This window comes from Mus caroli, unplaced genomic scaffold (assembly GCF_978045245.1).
Source record: "Mus caroli unplaced genomic scaffold, Mus_caroli_1 scaffold_9, whole genome shotgun sequence".
In the NCBI taxonomy this organism is placed as follows: domain Eukaryota; kingdom Metazoa; phylum Chordata; class Mammalia; order Rodentia; family Muridae; genus Mus; species Mus caroli.
Window position 1 is genome coordinate 26,337,380 of NW_028227264.1, and position 19,779 is coordinate 26,357,158.

Sequence of the window (19,779 nt, forward strand, 5' to 3'; positions counted from 1 at the left end):
GTTGAAACTTGATTTACAGAGAAGAGAAAATGGTAGAAAACTGTCTGATGAGAATAAATTCTGGACAGAGAACTAACTGAGTGTTCTTCTCTCCCTGGGTTTGGGTGAGGCTGGTCTGTGCAAACGGAATGTTGCCCGAGAGAGCTGCACACACGCCTAAGACTCAGAATAAACACATTGTTCTTGTGAACAATATCTTTGTAAGTCACATGTGTAACAGGGAGACAGATTGGCTTGGTGGCTCAATGCAGAGTCACAGCTCTGATTAGAGATTTTGGGGCTATGATTAGGCTGTGAAAATTGAAAAAATTTTCCTTGTTTCCCAGTAACATTTTTTATTTACTGCTCCCACAAGATAATTGTGAAGATAAATGTCATATATGAAAAAAATGCTCAGACTTGTATATCTCTTTTTAAAAAGTTTCACTTGTTAGTGTTTTGAAAATCATTAAGAGCTGGTTAAAGGCTGACAAGGTGACTCAGTGTGTACTGGCAATTGTTGCCAAGTCTGATCACATGGCTTTGATCCATAGTACACACATCATAGAAGAAAAGAACTGACCGGCTCAAGTGCCCCCAGTCATACATGTCATGGCATTGGTCTTCTCATACATATAAGTACATATAAATATAATAGAAAATTGTAAGTTATAACTCTATCAAGTGTAAAAGATTTGAAAGAATAAATTCACCTATTAACTAGCTTCAACACTTATTTCATTTTCTTATGTTATTTTTTCAAGTTGCATGTTTGTTTCTTACAATAAAACTCTTAATTTATGAATAACAGTAACAGCCAAGAAGATGGCTCAGCAGGGAATTTTGCTAGTCATCAGACATGATAACCTGAGCCTCTGGGGTCCACACGGCAAAAAGTTAAACACCTTTCTACTGTGAGTTACCTGCTGACTTCCATATGGCATGTGTGTCACACACACATGAACATACCACAAGTAAATATATATGAAGAATAAATCACACACATTATTAGGAAAAAGCATGTCCATAAAAGGCCTCTAATTATGACTATATCACAATCATTCCCTAAACAGATTGAAAAGATTGTATTTATAATTATACACATACACACACGCACACACACACACATCATATGCTTATACCTGCACAAAAATCAGTCTAATCACTCTGGGCGTTGGTGATGCATGCCTTTAATCCCAGCACTCAGGAGGCAGAAGCAGGCGGATTTCTGAGTTCGAGTCCAGGCTGGTCTACAGAGTGAGTTCCAGGACAGCCAGGGCTGCACAGAGAAACCCTTTCTCGAAAAAAAACCAAAAAAAGGAAAAAGAAAAAAAATCAGTCCAATCAATAAACTAAGCTAAGTTCCATAAAGCTTTGTGAGGAGCACTGATATACTAGGATATAGTATGTGTGTTTTCTTCCAAGATTTCTATAAGAGAAGAAAAATGGGAGATTGTACATGTCAAATTCTCCTTTGGAGAGTCATAGGGTTTCAAATGTAGCTAAGAATTCTGACATTAATTAGAACAATGAAATTGTTCATTATGGCAAAGTTTCCACAACATGAAATACATTTTAAAGCAAATGGTTCAACTATATTTAGTACATTCACCCTCTAGTTGCAGCTGTACAGCTTTTCAATCAAAATCTGATCAAATCCATTTAGTTCTGGGAAATGCATTCCATTCTTTAATTCAGTGTGTCTCCAGGAGAATACATTCATGGAAAATTAATCAAGTCTTCTCTTTTTAAAAATTAGAAAAATGTTGGGAATATAAATTCTGTCTCAAAAATTACATTGATAGTCAAGACAGCACACATTGTCATCAGATTTCCTATTTCTAAGGATAGGATATTGAGTTTTTCAAGACGCTTCCTCTTGTTTCCATTTCTGTTCCTGTTCAGATGATTTAATACTTTACAAGTATATTCTGACATTTTTCCTGGAGAAATTTAAGATTCAAATAAGCATCTTAGGCTGAGGATATAGCACAGTCAATAAACTGGTTTTGTAGCAACCAGGCCCTGAGTTCTATCCCAAGACAGTTGGGGATGACAGTGTGCACCTTTAATCCCAGTTCCTGGGAAGTGGAGACAGAGAAATCCTTCGTACTCACTGGATAGCCAGTCTCGCCCAATTAGTGAGCTCTAGGCCACAAGAAGACATTATTACAAAGGGCAAGGCTCTTAAAGATGACACAGAGATAGTCCTCTGGCCTCCCACACACGTACATGCACACTCGCGTCTGTACACTTATGTCTACACACATGCATAAAATAAGTACTTAATATTTAAAAGTTATACTATGCTTATGATGTGGAGTTATCATTTTGATTTTCGTATGAGAACTTTCATTATAATAATGCACACAATTCTGTTCTTAGGTCTCTTTAAGGTCATGGCTGTTAAAACTCCATACCTGTCAATTGAAGAAATCACAAGAACCGTTAATATTGGACCCAGCAGACTAGGTCATCCTTGCTTTTATCACCTGAAGGATATAAAACTAGAGAATCTCATTATTAAGCAGGGTGAGCCAATCCGGTTCAACTCAGTTGAAGAGATTAATGGAGAAACGCTGGTGAATTGTGGTGTGGTAAGGAATCATCAGAGCCACTCATTTACTTTGCCATTGTCACAAGAAGGAGAATTTTATGAGTGTGAGGATGAACATATCTATACCCTAAAAGAAATTGTTGAATGGAAGATTCCCAAGAACAGAACACGGACAGTGAAACTTACAGATTTCTCAAATAAGTGGGACTCAACCAATCCATTCCCAGAAGACTTTTATGGTGCACTGATTCTCAAACCTGTTTATGAAATCCAAGGTGTGCTGAAATGTAAGTATCCACTGAGGATGGTATCCTGTGTGAGGATGCATTGTGGGATTTGGGCTAGAGAAGCTTTTAGAACCTGAAGAATGGAACTCTGTCCCTATCATTCATTAGGTCTCTTAGACGTAGGTTCTCCATCGATACATCCAACCACAGATAGCACTGTCTTAAAGAGAAAATTATGAAGTGAGTATGCAGATATACTATAAACCATTTAATGTTCTATCCAAGCATAAGCTGCTAAACTATCAGATACAGGTAGCCTAAAATGCTTGCTATTTTTATTACTAGCTATTAAGAGTTTATTTTTAGAACAAGAATCCGAAATCAGTTTTTTTTTTGTTTTTTTTTTTTTTTTTTTTTTTTACAAAATCCCTTATTCTTACTTCATGACAACTTTTGTTTCAAACTCTTACCAATTTATGACTGGTCACAGTTTCTTTTAACACAGATTCCTTGACTTAACAAAAATGATATGTTAAAGTAATTTTCATATTGGTGTATTTCAAAATGCAATCTTCATTGTTATTTTCTTATGTTTTAAAATATCTACAAAGACCATTATTACCATTATTATTCTAAATATTTCAAACTTAGGGAAATCAGAAGAGTATTAAATTCTGACCCTGGTTCAAGCCCAACATGATAGCATACCTAATAACCCTAGCTTCTCTCAATGTTGAGGCAGGAGTATGGCAGTTCAGGCCTGCTCAAGTGACACAGATAGTTCAAGGCTAGTGTGGTCAACTTAGCAAGACTCAAAACAAAAAATAAAAAGGAGTAGAGAATACAACTGAGGAGCAGGCAGTTACTTAACACAAGTGAGCACCAATGTTCAGTAACTTTCTAAATGAAAGCTCTGGATACGCTGTGCTTGCCCTCTTGGAGTTGTATTCAAAGTAAATTAAGACAGTACTAAATAATTTAAGATCATCCAGCAGAAACAAAATATATTGTCAAAGCTACTTCCTCAAATATCTCAAAATTGATTTTTCTCTGTCCTCATTGCCATTACATACTTACAAAAAGAAAGCATATGGCATTTGGTAAGTTTTAGAATTGTGTGTTGAATTCTATCATGCTAAAAAGTTTAATTAAAATTTGATCAATTCATTTTGAAATAAAGGTATAGAAAGAGTTTGCATGGTTTGATTTTATAAAATATTGACACTGCAGCAAATTTTAGAACTTACAGTAGTGCTCAGCTAGCTGCCTCAAAGCAGGCAACTGAAATGGATGATTGAGTTTTTCTGATTGTTTATGAATAATAGATTGGATTTTATTATTTTCAAATCATCTGATTTTTCTAAAATTATCATCTTCTACCTGTCATAGGCTTACAAATGAGAACAAACCCAGAGACTAAATGTGTGGAGAGAGACATTAGAACTTTTAATTAATTTGGATTAGGAATCAAATGTTGATGGATGAATCTGATGTAGTCAAACCATGCAAAACTAGACAAAATTAGGCAACTTGTGGCAGAGTGAGTAAGACAGTGAGTGGAAATTCATTACAGCTCTATAAAAAAAGAGCAGCGAAAAACATGAAGATACACAGGGCACATATGTGTTTGTTGGGGAAGGGAGGTGACCATTCACAGAAAGTCATAAAGACTACCCAAAGAGATAAACTTGAAATTTGTTCTAATCAAAACAGACTGCTAAGCTGGAAGATGTAGAACATGTGAGCATAGTGATTCTAGTGGAAAAATCAGCTGGATGTTGCAGTTCTTTTCAATGGACATAGCAATGGGAAAGACAGAAAACAGAGATGTACTTCGTATGTGCAAGATCTAGAAATCTAGTGGGAGCCAACTTGGTCAACCTTAATCTCAGCCTTTGATTTTATCTACTGGTTGGATGAATATGCATTCATTAAATATAAACAGCAGAAGAGCGGGGTTTATTAGAATTGTTCCTGTAGATTTAAATAGAGTTTTCTGCCACTTAACCAAGAACCAACCTTTGGTTAAACATCCTTCATGAAATGTTTAAGCATAGTTTCTAGTATGTATTAAAATAAAAATGTCATGTTCATTATTCTGGGGAATTTTTCTTTAGGAAATTTTAAATATTACTTATCTGTATTGGTCTGATATGAGCTTGCATGTATACAGACTGTTTCATGAAAACAAAGTAGGAGAACCCATCATAAGTGACACATTTTAAAAACTTTGGGTTACAGATATTTTCCTCTAAGTATGCAAAGATGCTTTAACTCTGTTTTGGTCTTCTGCATTATTTTTTTTAGAAGGAGGTTAGATGCTCTTTGAATTTAAGAGACATTGCACAGTTGCTTTTACTGTGCCTGGGTATCAGGCAGAGTCTAAACACTTTAGGCTTCAGTGCTTTCCCCACCAAAGTGACAGGAAAAAGAACTGGTCTGGAAAAGATAGGATATTTTACAGTAACCTTAGTGGAAGATGAAAAATTATCTAAATAGCTATGAAATATTGATTTCCTGAAAATAAAAACATGACAAGTTATAAAAAGAGGGAATATGAACATTTTACTCTTGTCGCTGTTTTTTAATATGTTATTAATGTGACAATTTGTAACCCAGAAAAAGGAAAATCAGTAGAAATAAATTACATCACTTTGCATGTGAGTCATGACCCCTTTTGGGTGTCAAACAACCCTTTTACAGGAGTCACCTAAAACCATCAGGAAATACAAATGTTTACATTACAAGTCATAACAGTAGCAAAACTCCATTTATGAAGTAGCAATGACTTATAGCAAAACTATAAATAATTTTATAGTTTGGGTCACCACAGCATGAGGAGCAGTATTAAAGGGTCACAGCATTAGGAATGTGGAGAGCCATCATGTTAAAGGGAAACACATGTTTCTGGATTCTGGTCAAAATTCCTTTATAGGCTTAATACCTTCCTGGCTTTCAGGCATACTAAGACATTGGTCAAAGAGTTACCACATTTTCAGGAGAGGTATCTATTTAAATCCTGTAACTACTGGTCTCATAAAGTAGTTTCAAAATGTGTTTTTGCTTATTAAAAAATATAAAATTCATGTGATGAGGTACGTGGAAGCTTCAGTATTGACAAAATGAAAAATTGAAAATAGAGATCTTGTATATCTTACGTCTTGATGCATGGATTAATAATTCGATCCTTCTTAACTGAAAAATTCCATCATCACATAGATCCTTTTATCTTTTGGAGGAAAGCTTAATGCTGCCCAAAGCTTGGTGGTTGGTTCAGTCTTCATGAAGATATATAAAAATATGAACTTGTGTCATAAGCTCAAACCACTAAGAAAAAAGAAGACTGAGCAAAATAGTTTTGAATATCATATATAAGATCATAAATAAGTAGGAGAAAATACTCTCATTTGTAGTTTCCTAATGCCTTGGATTTGACCATGCTGTTTCCCTGAAGCATTCCCCTTGTATCTGTCTTTGAATTTAAAGAAGATATTTCCAACTTTTATAAAAACAAAGAAAGCTAAATAACACCCGAGAAAGATATGACAAGGTTACATAAAAGCTGTATAGCTTTGACTGTTCTCTAATTTCCCCTACATTCTCCTACTCTAAGGTAGCTCTTGTTAGTATTTTCTCCCTTGCTTTCTGGTATTTGCCTTCCTGCTTCCAAATGATAGGAACATGGGTGGATTTTCAAGTCATGGACCATTTTAGATAGAAACAATTGCCACTATATTTGAGAAAAGGAAGAAAACGAAGGAAAAGAAAATAACCCATCTATGCATTTTTCCCATAGTGAAGCTATCAGTGGATTTCTCTGAGATATAATTTCCCTCTGTGGCCATTCCATCTGGAGTTCTCATCCTTGCAGTCCAAACTTAATCTGTTGCTATAGAGACCTATTATATAGTGGCATCCATTACAACCCACCCTGGTGGTGCCTTCTTCTGCCTTGCTCTTGTGTGAAGTAGCTATTTCCATAATCAATAAGGAATCTCTTCTTTCTTTATTTTTCTCTAGTTCTGACAAGACCCATCCTCTTCATGCTTTCTAAGTCAAGAATCTGCAGGTTTGAAAACTCTATCCCCTACATCCACACACGAAATAGACAGTTTAGCCACTATGAAATTCTAGGTGGATAATGTGATTTGTTAACATCTCTGCTCCTCTTTGGCCATTACTGCTCCTCTTTGGCCATTACTGCTCCTCTTTGGTCACTACCGTTGAGCGACTGTGGCATCCTATGGTCTTGACTGTGGCTGTGGTAGGTTTGAACTTTCAAAGTGATGACAACTTTGCATTTGGTAACTTGGGTGTTTCTTTTCTGAAAAGACTTTTTGTGTTAATGCCTTCTCAGTAATACTTTGTAGTCTGCCTGTCTTTAACTTTCAGCTGCATATCAAAACCTCAACCCCTAACTTACACTTTCCCCCTTTTGCCTCCCTGACTTAGTGTACCTTCATGGAAAGTTCCTTCATACAGTCCTATCATCATGTTGAATTTTAAAGTTCAGCTTTCATATTTTTACCTTCCAAAAATTATGTCATATATAGTTTTAAATGTTAGTCACCCCAATTTAGCTTTAATGATGCAGTATTCAAATCCAGAGAAATTTTTATATTTTCTATAGTTCTAATGCATTGATATCTTTCATTTGGTTTCTTGTTTTGTTTTGTCTTCCTTCATGTTTTGTTCTATCATTTTAGTTAAGTGGTTTTCTTGAGTTCCTGCTGACTATTTGCCATGTGTCCTTATTTACCTGTGAGATGCTTTAAACAAAGCTTCAGTTCTGTAGACTCTCTGTGTTGATGAGTTCTAGTCTTCTCCATGTAGCAGCATTACTGCTCCACTTATATTATCTTTCCTCTGGAATTTACATAGTTTCACGAAGATTTTATCCTGCTGTTTTCTGTGGTTATGTAGTTATTGAATCCAAATGATGAGTAGCTGAAGGACTCACCATGATCCCTATGGCTTTAGATAATGTGATGGTTTGTATATGCTTGGCCTAGGGACTGGCATTATTGGAGTAGGTGTGGCCTTGTTAGAGTAGGTGTAGCCTTGTTGGAGTAGGTGTGTCACTGTGTGCATGGGATTTAATACCCTCCTCCTAGTTGTCTGGAAGCCAGTCTTCTCTGCAGATGAAGATGTAGAACTCTCAGCTCCTCCTGCACCATGCCCATCTGAATGCTGGCATATTCTTGGCTTGATGATAATATACTGAACCTCTGAACCTGTAAGCCAGCCCCAGTTAAATGTCCTTATAAGAGATGGCTTGGTCATGGTGTCTGTTCACAGAAGTACAGCCCTAACTAAGATAGATAATATTGTTTTCAGACTTACACTTCCTTCTTGTGGTCCAGGATTATGAGGTCCTGTTTCCTATATAGACAGGTTGTAGTAGGGCTACCCATCATCCCTAAAGACCTGAGTTTAATATTCAGACATTTGAATAAATTCCTTTATTTTCAAATTTTTATTAGATATTTTCTTCATTTGCATTTCAAATGCTATCCCAAAAGTCCCCTGTACCCTCCCCCCCTGCCCTACTCCCCTACCCACCCACTCCCACTTCTTGGCCCTGGCATTCCTCTGTACTGGGGCATATAAAGTTTGTAAGACCAAGGGGCCTCTCTTTCCAATGATGACTGACTAGGCCATCTTCTACTACTTATGCAGCTAGAGACATGAGCTCTGCGGGTACTGGTTAGTTCATATTGTTGTTCCACTTATAGCGTTGCAGACCCCTTCAGCTCCTTGGTTACTTTCTCTAACTCCTCCATTGGGGGCCTTGTGTTTGATCCTATAGATGACTGTGAGCATCCATTTCTGTATTTGCCAGGCACTGGCATAGCCTCACATGAGACAGCTATATCAGTGTCCTTTCAGCAAAATCTTGCTGCCATATGCAATAGTGTCTGCATTTGGTGGCTGATTATGGGATGGATCCCCAGGTGGGGTAGTCTCTGGATGGTCCACCCTTTTGTCTAAGCTCCAAACTTTGTCTTTGTAACTCCTTCCATCGGTATTTTGTTCCTTATTCTAAGGAGGAATGAAGTATCCACATGTTGGTCTTCCTTCTTCTTGATTTTCTTGTGTTTTGCAAATTGTATCTTGGGTATTCTAAGTTTCTGGGCTAATAGAGGAACACTCCTCCATTGCTGGTGGGATTGCAAGCTTGTACAACCACTCTGGAAATCAGTCTGGTGGTTCCTCAGAAAATTGGACATAGTACTACCAGAAGATCCAGCAATACCTCTCCTGGACATACACCCAGAAGATGTTCCAACTGGTAATAAGGACACATGCTCCACTATGTTCATAGCAGCCTTATTTATAATAACCAGAAGCTGGTAAGAACCCAGATGTCCCTCAGCAGAGAAATGGATACAAAATATGTGGTACATTTACACAATGGAGTACTACTCAGCTATTAAAAATAATGAATTTATGAAATTCTTGGGCAAATGGATGTATCTGAAGGATATCATCCTGAGTGAGGTAACCCAATCACAAAAGAACTCACTTGATATGCACTAACTGATAAGTGAATAAATTATTTTTAAAACCCCTTCCTTTATTTTCACATTTAAATGGCTTAGATATCTCCAATTCTTAAGCATTTTGGGAATTCTGTGGGACAGGAAAGGCTTACTTTTATCCATGTCTCTTTGCTCAGGCACATGCTCATTCCTTGTCCTGGTCAACCCAAACAGTTCACTTCCTTACAGCTGATCTCTGTCTCCTTCACAATTTACTTTGCTGATGTCAGATTTGCTGACTCTAACTCTGTTTTGTTTTGTTTGTGTTGGTTTTCTCTCTTTCTGTGTTACTATTTTATCCTTGCAGTAAGTTTGAAGTATAAGAGGATTACAAAGACTTATTTTATGCATAATCCTTTCTTGCTCACTTAACTTAGTCCTTGGCCAGAATTTTGGCTAGACCTACTGTAAATTCTGAAAATACTACATGATATTATTGTAAACATTACTAAACACTTGTGCATACTTGAAATAAAGTTGAAAAAAATTTACAAAATAATTAGCAAGAAAATTCAAGCAAAAGTGATAGAACTGGAAGGCAAACTTTAATTTAAGAGTCTGGAACAATGTATAACTGCCAGTGAGTAAGTAATCATTGCCATTCCTATTAAATACCAATATAGTATAAATATAATTGGGGAGAAATCAGAGCTTTAAATTATAACAACTTGGTTCATGTAGAAACTCTATATCCACTCCATGATCTCAATAAGAACATCCAAGTAAAATTTTAGTGTAATCTACAAGTGAAAATTATGTATCCAAGGAAACAGGTATTAAGCAATACCAACCAAGATTATATATATATATATAATTTTTTTTCTCTCTTGAAAGATATTTTTTAGTGGGGACCACAAAACTTAGGCTGAAATAAAAGTGTCTCTCTGGTGAGCCATACAAGAAGATACAACCCTCTCAATAACATTTATTCTACACAGCAGGGACTTTGTAAGAAAGAACAAGAGGAGATTGGGGGGGGGGAGAAAGTAGAGAAAAGGAGGGGGAGGGAGAGAAAAAAAAGAGGGAGAGGTAAAAGTGAAAGAACTCAGGAGTACAAGTCTTGATTTGTTAGAGAAAATGGAATCAAATTGTTTTTCATAACAACCCCCTCTGGATAACCTGATAACATACCCAGCTAGAATAATTCATATTTACCCAGAAGGAAAATTTGGAAAGTCTAAACTACAGTTGTCAAGTACATATTGCTTCTGCCTCAGTCTAGTTTCAAACTAGAAAATTTGCAACAAATACCTCCAGGAGAGCCTCTCATGCTGAGTTACTGCAGTCTTACCTGTCTGTCATTTTGAAGTCAAAGACAACACTGCAGCAAGTGACATTTTCTAACTCAGCTAACACTCTCTAGATTGTTTTTATCACAGGAGAAGATTCACTTTTCCAATTGTAGGATAATAAATACTCCTTAAAAGAACTCATATTGCATGTGCACAATGCACATATGCACAAACACAGGCATGCATGTGCACATACACACATGCACACAGACATTCACATACATGCACATACATGTACCCACATGCACACATACGTATATTCTTAAACAACTATAACTATACTTTACAAAATATTATTGGGTATACTCAAAATGATTTTTAATTTTTTTGAAATGTGAAATTTTTTCCCTTGTACTATGGGAATCTTAAATAAAAGCAGTTGACACTGTTTTCTGAGAAAAATGAAAGTGCAGTAGAGATCTGGGGACAATCTTTTGATATAACAATACTCACCATAGGAATAGTTATATCTATGCCACTTTTCAAATTTAGGAGATCAAGTTTTCTTTATTTGCTTACCTTAGAGAGCCTCCCACTAAGAACAGAACGTTTTAATTCTGAGCAAGAAACATCGTGACATCTTTTCAAGTTATTTGAACATGGTATTCATAGGTAGAGATTTTTGGGATGTGTTCTCCTTAGTGTTGCCCATTTCATGCATTTTGGAAGGCATGCTGCTGTTACTTCTAATGTTTCTTCTGTTCTCCCTCTCTTCTTCTGAGTGTTTTCATGAAAAGTGTGTTGCATCTTCTGTAACACCGTTCTTGGCTACTCTGTTTCATTCTTTTCAACAAAGTTTGTTTTATTTGCTTATCTTCCAACTTCTCAGTTCTTTTCCTTGGCAGTATCTAGTCTATTTTGTAATCCATCAAGTCATTCTTTGTTCCTCTTCCAGTTACTTTTCCCCTAGAATTTCTCTCTCTTACATTGTCCATCCTTTTCTCTTCGGTCTATTTGCATATTGACTAGTCACTAAATATTTGGTATGATGTTTCCAAAAACTCTTCCATATTTAATTTGGTTTGTTTCTTGCTTGCTATTTGGTTTGCTGATAATCAGAGTCTTGTGTAACCCATGCAGGCTTGAGAATAACCATGAATTTCTGCTTCCATGTCTCAAGTATTGGGATTACAAGTATGCATTCAACTTGAATTTGGTTTTGACACAAGCATTTTTCCATTAGATTTGTCTTTTGTCTTTTACAACACATCTTATAGTTATTCACATAGGAATCCAGAAAGGGTGGTTGCAGTGAAAGAAACAAAGTCAAATAGTTAACAGTATGAGGTTTCTATGTTTCCATGGCTAGGGAGAAGGTGGTTTGCTTGTTTTGTTTTTTGTTACTTTTCATGCTATAGCTGTGTCCAAGGCTAGAATTTCCTATAGTGCTTTCATTCTTTAGGGACTCCTTTGTAGAATCTTAGATATCAGTCTTTTATTCAGAACTCTGTTATCATATACGAGTAGTCAAAACTTTTGTGGGTGGTATATTGCATTATCTTATAATTTGGGCTTAGTCATTCAGTGAGTCTGTGTATCTGTGATATGGCTTTTGTAAGTGTTTCTCAGCCTCTTCCCCCTCTCCTACAGAGGTGACAAACTGCCTATCCTGAGCTGGACTTGGGTATTTCCCATCCCCTGTGCGGAAATAGAAGAGTTAATTGGGTATTTCTTTTTCCCCCCCCCCGTGTAGAACCTAAAGTAGCATTTGTTTGAGTTGGATAATTCCTGTCTTCCCATTGTTTAGGCTTTGGTAAAACACCACATGTTTGTTAGGCTCTTATCAAATAATTGTCCCTACATTTGTTCTTTAAAGCGATCAGAGGCTCTGGAAGCTGCTCTTTTCTTCACTTTGCAAAATGCACAATGGTTTTTTTTTTCTAGTCTTCATGTAGATAACCTGCTGTGGTTTCTGGAGAGAAGGCCCAGGAAAGAGTAGGAGGCTCTGTAAAGTACAGACTCCTGTTCACTTTTAGATTCCAGGAACTAATCAATACCCCTAAAGGTTCTTACCCGTGTCCAGGCACCAATCGAGGTTCTTCTTGCAGTGAACTAATGCTCTGCATCACCTTCATTCTGGTTGGAGCTAAAGCACATCACCATGCTACCTTCCTGTGTGTTTAGACATATACAAAATGGTTTTGTTCAGTGTTTTTTCTTTTCCACTGAAGAATAAAAACTTGAGCTTAAAAGAGTTCACTTTGGCAATATTAGACTCTTATATCCCTATTATTTTATATAAATGTGACAAATACTCATTCTATAGAGCAGGCCATTGAATGAGAGTAATTTTAACTTGAAGAGATTTGTCTCAAATGAAGTCTGCATATTTAGACAGTATAAGTATTTTTACCTAATTAAATTTTAAATGGAAGTATTACTTAATGACAACTTTTAGTGTTTACTCAAAGGGCATTGGAATGACAGCTGCTTTTCTCTCATTTGATTGATGGAGACATCATTCTAGACTGGAATATATTGATGAGCAATTGATGGGCAAAGCATCAAAGATTTCTTATCTTGGTAAATATGTTTGAATTTAAGGAAAAATATAGAAATTTTACATTATGAATGTGTTGATATGTTCCAACTTGAGCAAAGAAATAATAGAAAATAGTCATAAAGAACATACATGTTCTGTGAAATTACTGAAAACAAAGGAAGGCACAGAAAGTGCAAAAACTGACAAGGACACGGGGCATTGAGGGTTAAGTTTTTAAGCAGAATATTTAGAATGGATTGTATTGAGGAGGCAATATCTGAGCATACTTCAAGAGCAAGTGGGGTAGGCCATGAAAATATGAAAATAACTAGTTACAGGACCAGCAGACAAAAGAAATAGGGCATACAAAAAAAAGGATTGACAACAGAACTGAGAGATAGAGATAGAGATGATAGATAGATAGAGAGTGTGTGTGTGTGTGTGTGTGTGTGAGAGAGAGAGAGAGAGAGAGAGAGAGAGAGAGAGAGAGAGAAAGAGAGAGAGAGCAATGGGTTAGAGCAAGTTGAGTTATCAGACCAGATCAAAGTAGTACCAAGGACCAGATAAGGACTTGAATGTATTTGATATTGTAGTTTTATGAAGAGATGGTAGGTATAATTGATGTAGCACTCAGAAAGAGTCTTCGGCTACTCTTTTGATGTTTGAAGTTCTGGAGACTCACTAGGAAGACTTGCAACAAACCTAGTAAGAAACAATGTGGCATAGACAAGCATTTTATTGACTGGGATGCAGAACCTCAAGTAGTAGAAAAAAAGAGGAAATCTGAAGATGTCTCTGGTGTTGGTGGAATGAAGAAAGATTAAGGAGATGGAGAAAGCATCAGATACCATTCTCTTTGTGGGGTAGGGCAGACTTTACCTCAAGAATGTTAATCTTGAGTTACCTGCTATGTGTATAAAAATAGAGGTATTAAATAGATATATAGAATCCAGGAGCATCATTTTGCTAGAGCTGTAACAGATAGATGCTATTTAAAGGCATGAATATGCAATGTGAAGGTTATAGATAGAGAACTGTAAGTGAAGGATAGAGAATGGCAGCCAAGACACTTGAAAAGACATGTGCGTGTGAGCAGCAGGTGGTATGGAAAGAAAAGAAACAGGAAAAAAAAAGGAACACAAAATAGAGAAAAATAGATCAAAGTGGAAGGAATCAAATGTACTTTGTCAAATGCTGTTGGTATGTTATGTAAAAAAGAGACAGACTAGCATTACTTCAGAAGAGTTAAAAAGTCAAAGTGCCAACTCACAGCAAGTTTTTATTATACTCACAGATTAGGGTGTCTTGCAGCCCTCATTGGAGAAGCTTCTTTTGGCAGGAGATAGAGACTAACACAGAGACCATTGACTGGTCAGGGTGTAAAGAATAGAGTACTCAGCTCTAAGTGTGTCGTTTGTGTCATACCCATTCCTTCCGGGAAGGGATCATGCTGAAGGGGGTGCAGAAAGATTGTAAGACCTGGAAGTAGTAGATGGCTACACTACTGTGTTCTGTAAACATTTGGCAGCTATAATATGAAGTCATAGAGATTTTGACACCATGTATATGACCCGTGCAAACTCAAGCCAGCCCAAATCATGACACAGAGAGGAATGAGGGTCAGGGAGTCCCACTCCTGGCTGAGAAGCTATTAGTAGTTGACAGCTGCTGGGAAAGAGAAATTCAGTTTTCTTTAAGAGTTTTGGCTTCTCATAGCTGTAATATAATCTATTGGGTGGCCATATATATCTAAGAATTACTAACAGGATTTGAAGGGTTTTAAACAAATGGGGGATGTGTGAACATGTTCAAAATATGAACATTTTGAATGAATAAAAATATTTAAAAGAAATAAAAATACTTAAAATATATTTAAATATTAAAAATATTTAAATATTTTAAATATTAAAAATATTTAAATATTTAAATATTTTAAATATTAAAAATATTTAAAAGAAATAAAAAAGTAAGTCAGGAAATTTGAATACAGGGGTTAGGCATCTTGGCCCAAGTTTTCTTCAGAGGCCATGAAATTCTCCAAAAATAATAAAGTTATTTTTTGCCAACTGCACACACTATTGAGCAATGAAGGTAGAGATATAGCTACATTATGGCTCTGCTATTCTGATGGGATTATTTAGAGATACTCCCAAACCCCCAATGACATCTAGTATACCAACTCAAATTGTTATTGTATTTAAAGAATGCATGAAACTAGGATGGCCATCTAGATCTTGTTCTAGAACTCTAAAACTGACCCCTTTTATTCAGTTAACAAGATTTTACTTTCTAAAATTTCCTGGGGTTTAAGAAGCCTCATGACACATATTCTTAATTAAAGGAAGAAGCTTTATACAATGAACTTAAAAATAAGAGAATTTGGGGAGTATTTTTTCTTGAAGCTCCTCTTTCTGTTATTTCTTATTTTAAATGAGCTTACAGATTTATAGAACTCCATTGTAGAAGCCACCATTTATTTTATTTTATTTTATTTTATTTTCATTTTATTCAAAATAAAATAATTTTTTCATGCTATGTCATTAGAAACTCTGTCATAGGGAATATATGTGATATGATACAAATTATATATGGTATATTGTCAGATGCTGAATAAATGAATATTAATATTTAAAAACAATAACATAATATTTTAGAAGAAAATATTTTCTAAACTTTTGTGGTTTTAATTACCAAGAACATGGGAGAGTGTCAGGTGTGGTGTCACATGCCTATAACCTCAGTAAGTGGGAGGAAGTGGCACAAGGGTTGCCATATGGTAAGGCTATTCTGGGATACACAGGAAACTCCAGGTCATCAGCCACGGCTACAGAGTTAGGCCCTTCTCAAACCATCACCAATAAGAAATCCCATAGCTCAACCCAACTGCTGCTGACCCCAAAACAACAGCTAAGCAACTAACCAGTCAACCAAACAAGAACGTTTACCTACAGTGACTAGAGATAATGGGAAACAATATGGATTTATGAAAAATGGTTACAAAGCTTGTGTTAGAAAGACATACAAAAATATATGCTATTATAAATCATCTTAATTAAAGAAGATTTGTAATAATATTTTGAGATTACTACTCAGAGCAAAAGTGTATGAACATAATGTTTTAAGTGGCTCTGAAGTCTCAAGACTTCCTAGAGCACAGATTTGCTTGCCCTCAGAGACATTGTTGTGTGGTGTGCACTAACCATTTTACAGTGCGTACCTTTTCCCTGTGAGCTATCCTGTAACACTATTTCTACTTGGGCAAAATATAGCACTGGTGGAAAAAAACTTAAACTTTGACATTTAAAAATTGTCTGTTTCTATGCCATACTTAAAATATCTTACATTGTGTGTGTGTGTGGGGTGGGGTGGGTGGTGGCATGTTGTTTTGTCCTCTAGTATAAGATTTGTGTGAAGGTTATGTTAGATACTTTAAACATGAGTTTCTTTATGAATTGCAAAGCTTGCTTAAATAATAATTTTACATATAATTCCTGGATCTCAGAAATGTGACTTAAAAATCAAATGATAAGACTTTTACACTTAACTATTTATATGCACACTTATATGGATGTATGATACATGTCATAAAATATATGCATACATTTAAGAATAAGCAGCATTTAAGTCAGGAGAGTGTTTACCGTTTGTAGTAGTAAGAGAGAAGTGATTTTTGCTGAGTTTTACATGAATATAGACGTTGGGTAACCTTTATTTCTTGAGTTGAGTATGTTGGTATATATACATCATTTTCTTTTCATCATAAAGTTTCAAAACTGAAAAGTCTGACATAAGGAAAATTATATTATGATTATTTGAATTCTTTTCTCCCTCCTAAATGAAATTTATCTATGATATTGGAAGATTATCTCTACCCAGACACCATCTCATGAGAGCTCTTTAAACAAAATGTCAGTTGTCTTCTCTTTCATTTTCAGTTCAAAAGGACATAGTCCGGATTCTCCCAAGTTTAGACGTTGAAGTCAAAGATATTACTGATTCTTATGATGCTAACTGGTTTCTTCAGTTGCTGTCTACAGACGATCTTTTTGAAATGACCAGCAAAGAGTTTCCTGTAGTAGCTGAAGTTGTTGAAATATCTCAAGGGAACCAACTGCCCCAAAGTATTTTGCAGCGTGAGAAAACCATTGTCATCCACAAAAAGTACCAGGCTTCGAGGATCTTAGCTTCAGAAATTCGCAGCAATTTCCCTAAAAGACACTTCTTGATCCCTATTAGCTACAAAGGCAAGTTCAAAAGAAGACCACGGGAGTTCCCCACGGCCTATGACCTGCAGATAGCTAGGAGCAAGAGAGAAACTCTCCACGTGGTGGCCACCAAAGCTTTCCATACACTTCACAAGGAGCTGTCCCCTGTGTCTGTTGGAGACCAGTTTCTAGTGCATCATTCAGAGACCACCGAAGTTGTCTTTGAGGGAACAAGAAAAGTAAACGTTCTGACCTGTGAAAAAATCCTCAGTAAGACCCGTGAAGAAGCACAGCTTCCTCTGTATATGGAAGGAGGTTTTGTAGAGGTGATCCATGATAAGAAACAGTATCAGATTTCTGAGCTCTGTACACAGTTTTGCTGGCCCTTCAATGTGAAGGTGGCTGTGAGAGATCTCTCCATTAAAGATGACATTTTGGCAGCTACCCCAGGACTTCAGTTAGAGGAGGACATCACAGATTCTTACTTACTTATCAGTGACTTTGCAAATCTTGAGGAATGTTGGGAAATCCCCATGAGCCGCTTGAACATGACTGTTCGACTAGTTAATAGTAGCAGCTTGCCTGCAGAGGCAGGGCGACTTCAAGTTAGGAGTTTTGTAGAAGAGATTACAGAAGAACAGTATTACATGATGAGGAGGTATGAAAGTTCTCTATCACATCCCCCACCTCGCCCTCCCAAACATCCCTCAGCTGAGGAAATGAAGCTAACCTTGCTCAGCTTAGCAGAAGAGAGAACAATAAATCTGCCCAAGTCTCTCAAGGTAAGACAACAATTTTACAGATATTCTTCTTCTTGAGATATTAAGTTTTGGGTTGTTTCTAAATGTGCCCTTTTTCCTTCTGTTTTTCATACAAATTTGAACCAAATCTGTCTAATGCATGCTACATGAACAAATATCAACAGAGCAGAAGCTGCCCTGTTGCACCATTTGGTGCTCCACCAGGATATATGGCATGAAATCTATGTAGAGTTAGAAATAGAAGGGATACCATTTTGATATGACCACAGAAATTGACATTCAAATGGGGTTTTGGTGATTAAATATATTTAATAATATGCCTCTAAAGAAAATCCCTTTTATTCTGGAAATATGGCTCATTTTTCTTAGGTAGAATTATCTTAATACTTCACCCAGAAAATGAGCATAACAATAAACTCCCAGCTTCATAGAATTGGGGGAGCTTACCAAAGCATAGAGCAGATCTAAATCACACTATTAGGAGTGATAGTGGGCCATATGAGGGAAAATATTCAAGGGCCCCATTATTGTTTAGGTTTTCATTTATGGGATCCAAAAGTTGCTGACTTGCTATCCGTGGGAAGTCAGACTCTCAATTGATGGAATGACTCCACCTTGTATACAGTCCTCTAGGCATTTCTGTGAGGCATGTCTGTGATTACTACAGACATAGTTTGGGTGACTGTCCATTTTGATTGACAAGCTTACATAGGCTTTGGTCATTGTGAATGTCCCTGTCCAGCATGCATCTGATTTTAATTATATACAAGCATAAGAAGATGAATCGGGTATTGCTAACAGATTATTAGGTGCATTGTTCAGAGGTGTGTGTGTGTGTGTGTGTGTGTGTGTGTGTGTGTGTGTGTGTGTGTGTATAGTATATGTGAGTTAAAGGTCTCAGGCTGCCAAACACCTAATGTGTGTGGATGGTGGTGTAGAATTCCAAATGACTCAACCATTCCCTATTCTTGCCTACTTCAAAGTGAGAAATGGATGCTTTCCTACATCCATTCTACATTTTATTGAAGGGTAGAATACTATCACCCACCCAAAGATATATAACTTCCCAGAACCTACAGGGATAAAACATGGCACGGCAAAAGAACATTTCACCTATGTTTAAAATCCAGGACCTTGAAATGAGATTATCCTGAGGTATCCAGATAGGTATAATACAATCCCTGAAGGCTTTATAAAACTTTTCCATGGAGGCCAGCATTACATGGAGAAATGATTAAAGAGTGCTAAAGAGACTATGCTCCTGTTTCCAAACAGAGAGGAGGGGACAAGGTGGTTGATGGTACTCCTCCAAAGCTATAAAGCACAGTCTTCCATAGGAGGGCCAGAAAGAATCAACCTAGCTGATAATACATCAATTTGACTTTATCAGTTCTCAGTTGGACTTCTGACCTCCTCTTGGAGGTCAGCAAGTTATGTTATTTTTATGTTATTTAAAACTCTAAGTTTATAGTATAATATTAGATCAAGAATAAAAAGATAAATGTGGCCAGGCAATGGTGGTGCACTCCTTTAATCCCAGCACTTGGGAGGCAGAGGCAGGCAGATTTCTGAGTTCGAGGCCAGCCTTGTCTACAGAGTGAGTTCCAGGACAACCAGGGCTACACAGAGAAACCCTGTCTCAAAAAACAACAAACAAACAAAAGATAAATGTGACCTGTTAGAACAATTTTAAAAGTAGAAGTTTCTTGTTTATCCTGAATAGCTTCTAAATAA

The 19,779-nt window shown here is 36.5% G+C and overlaps 1 protein-coding gene across 1 annotated transcript in view; it reads left to right on the forward strand.

Moving 5' to 3' along the window:
* Themis (thymocyte selection associated) overlaps positions 1–19,779 on the forward strand; it is a 224,716-nt gene that overhangs the window by 103,240 nt on the left and 101,697 nt on the right. Inside the window, exons 3-4 of the mRNA XM_021174738.2 lie at positions 2,365–2,823; positions 17,015–18,066. Of these exons, the coding sequence (XP_021030397.1) occupies positions 2,365–2,823; positions 17,015–18,066 (1,511 nt within the window). The remainder of the gene's footprint in view (positions 1–2,364; positions 2,824–17,014; positions 18,067–19,779) is intronic.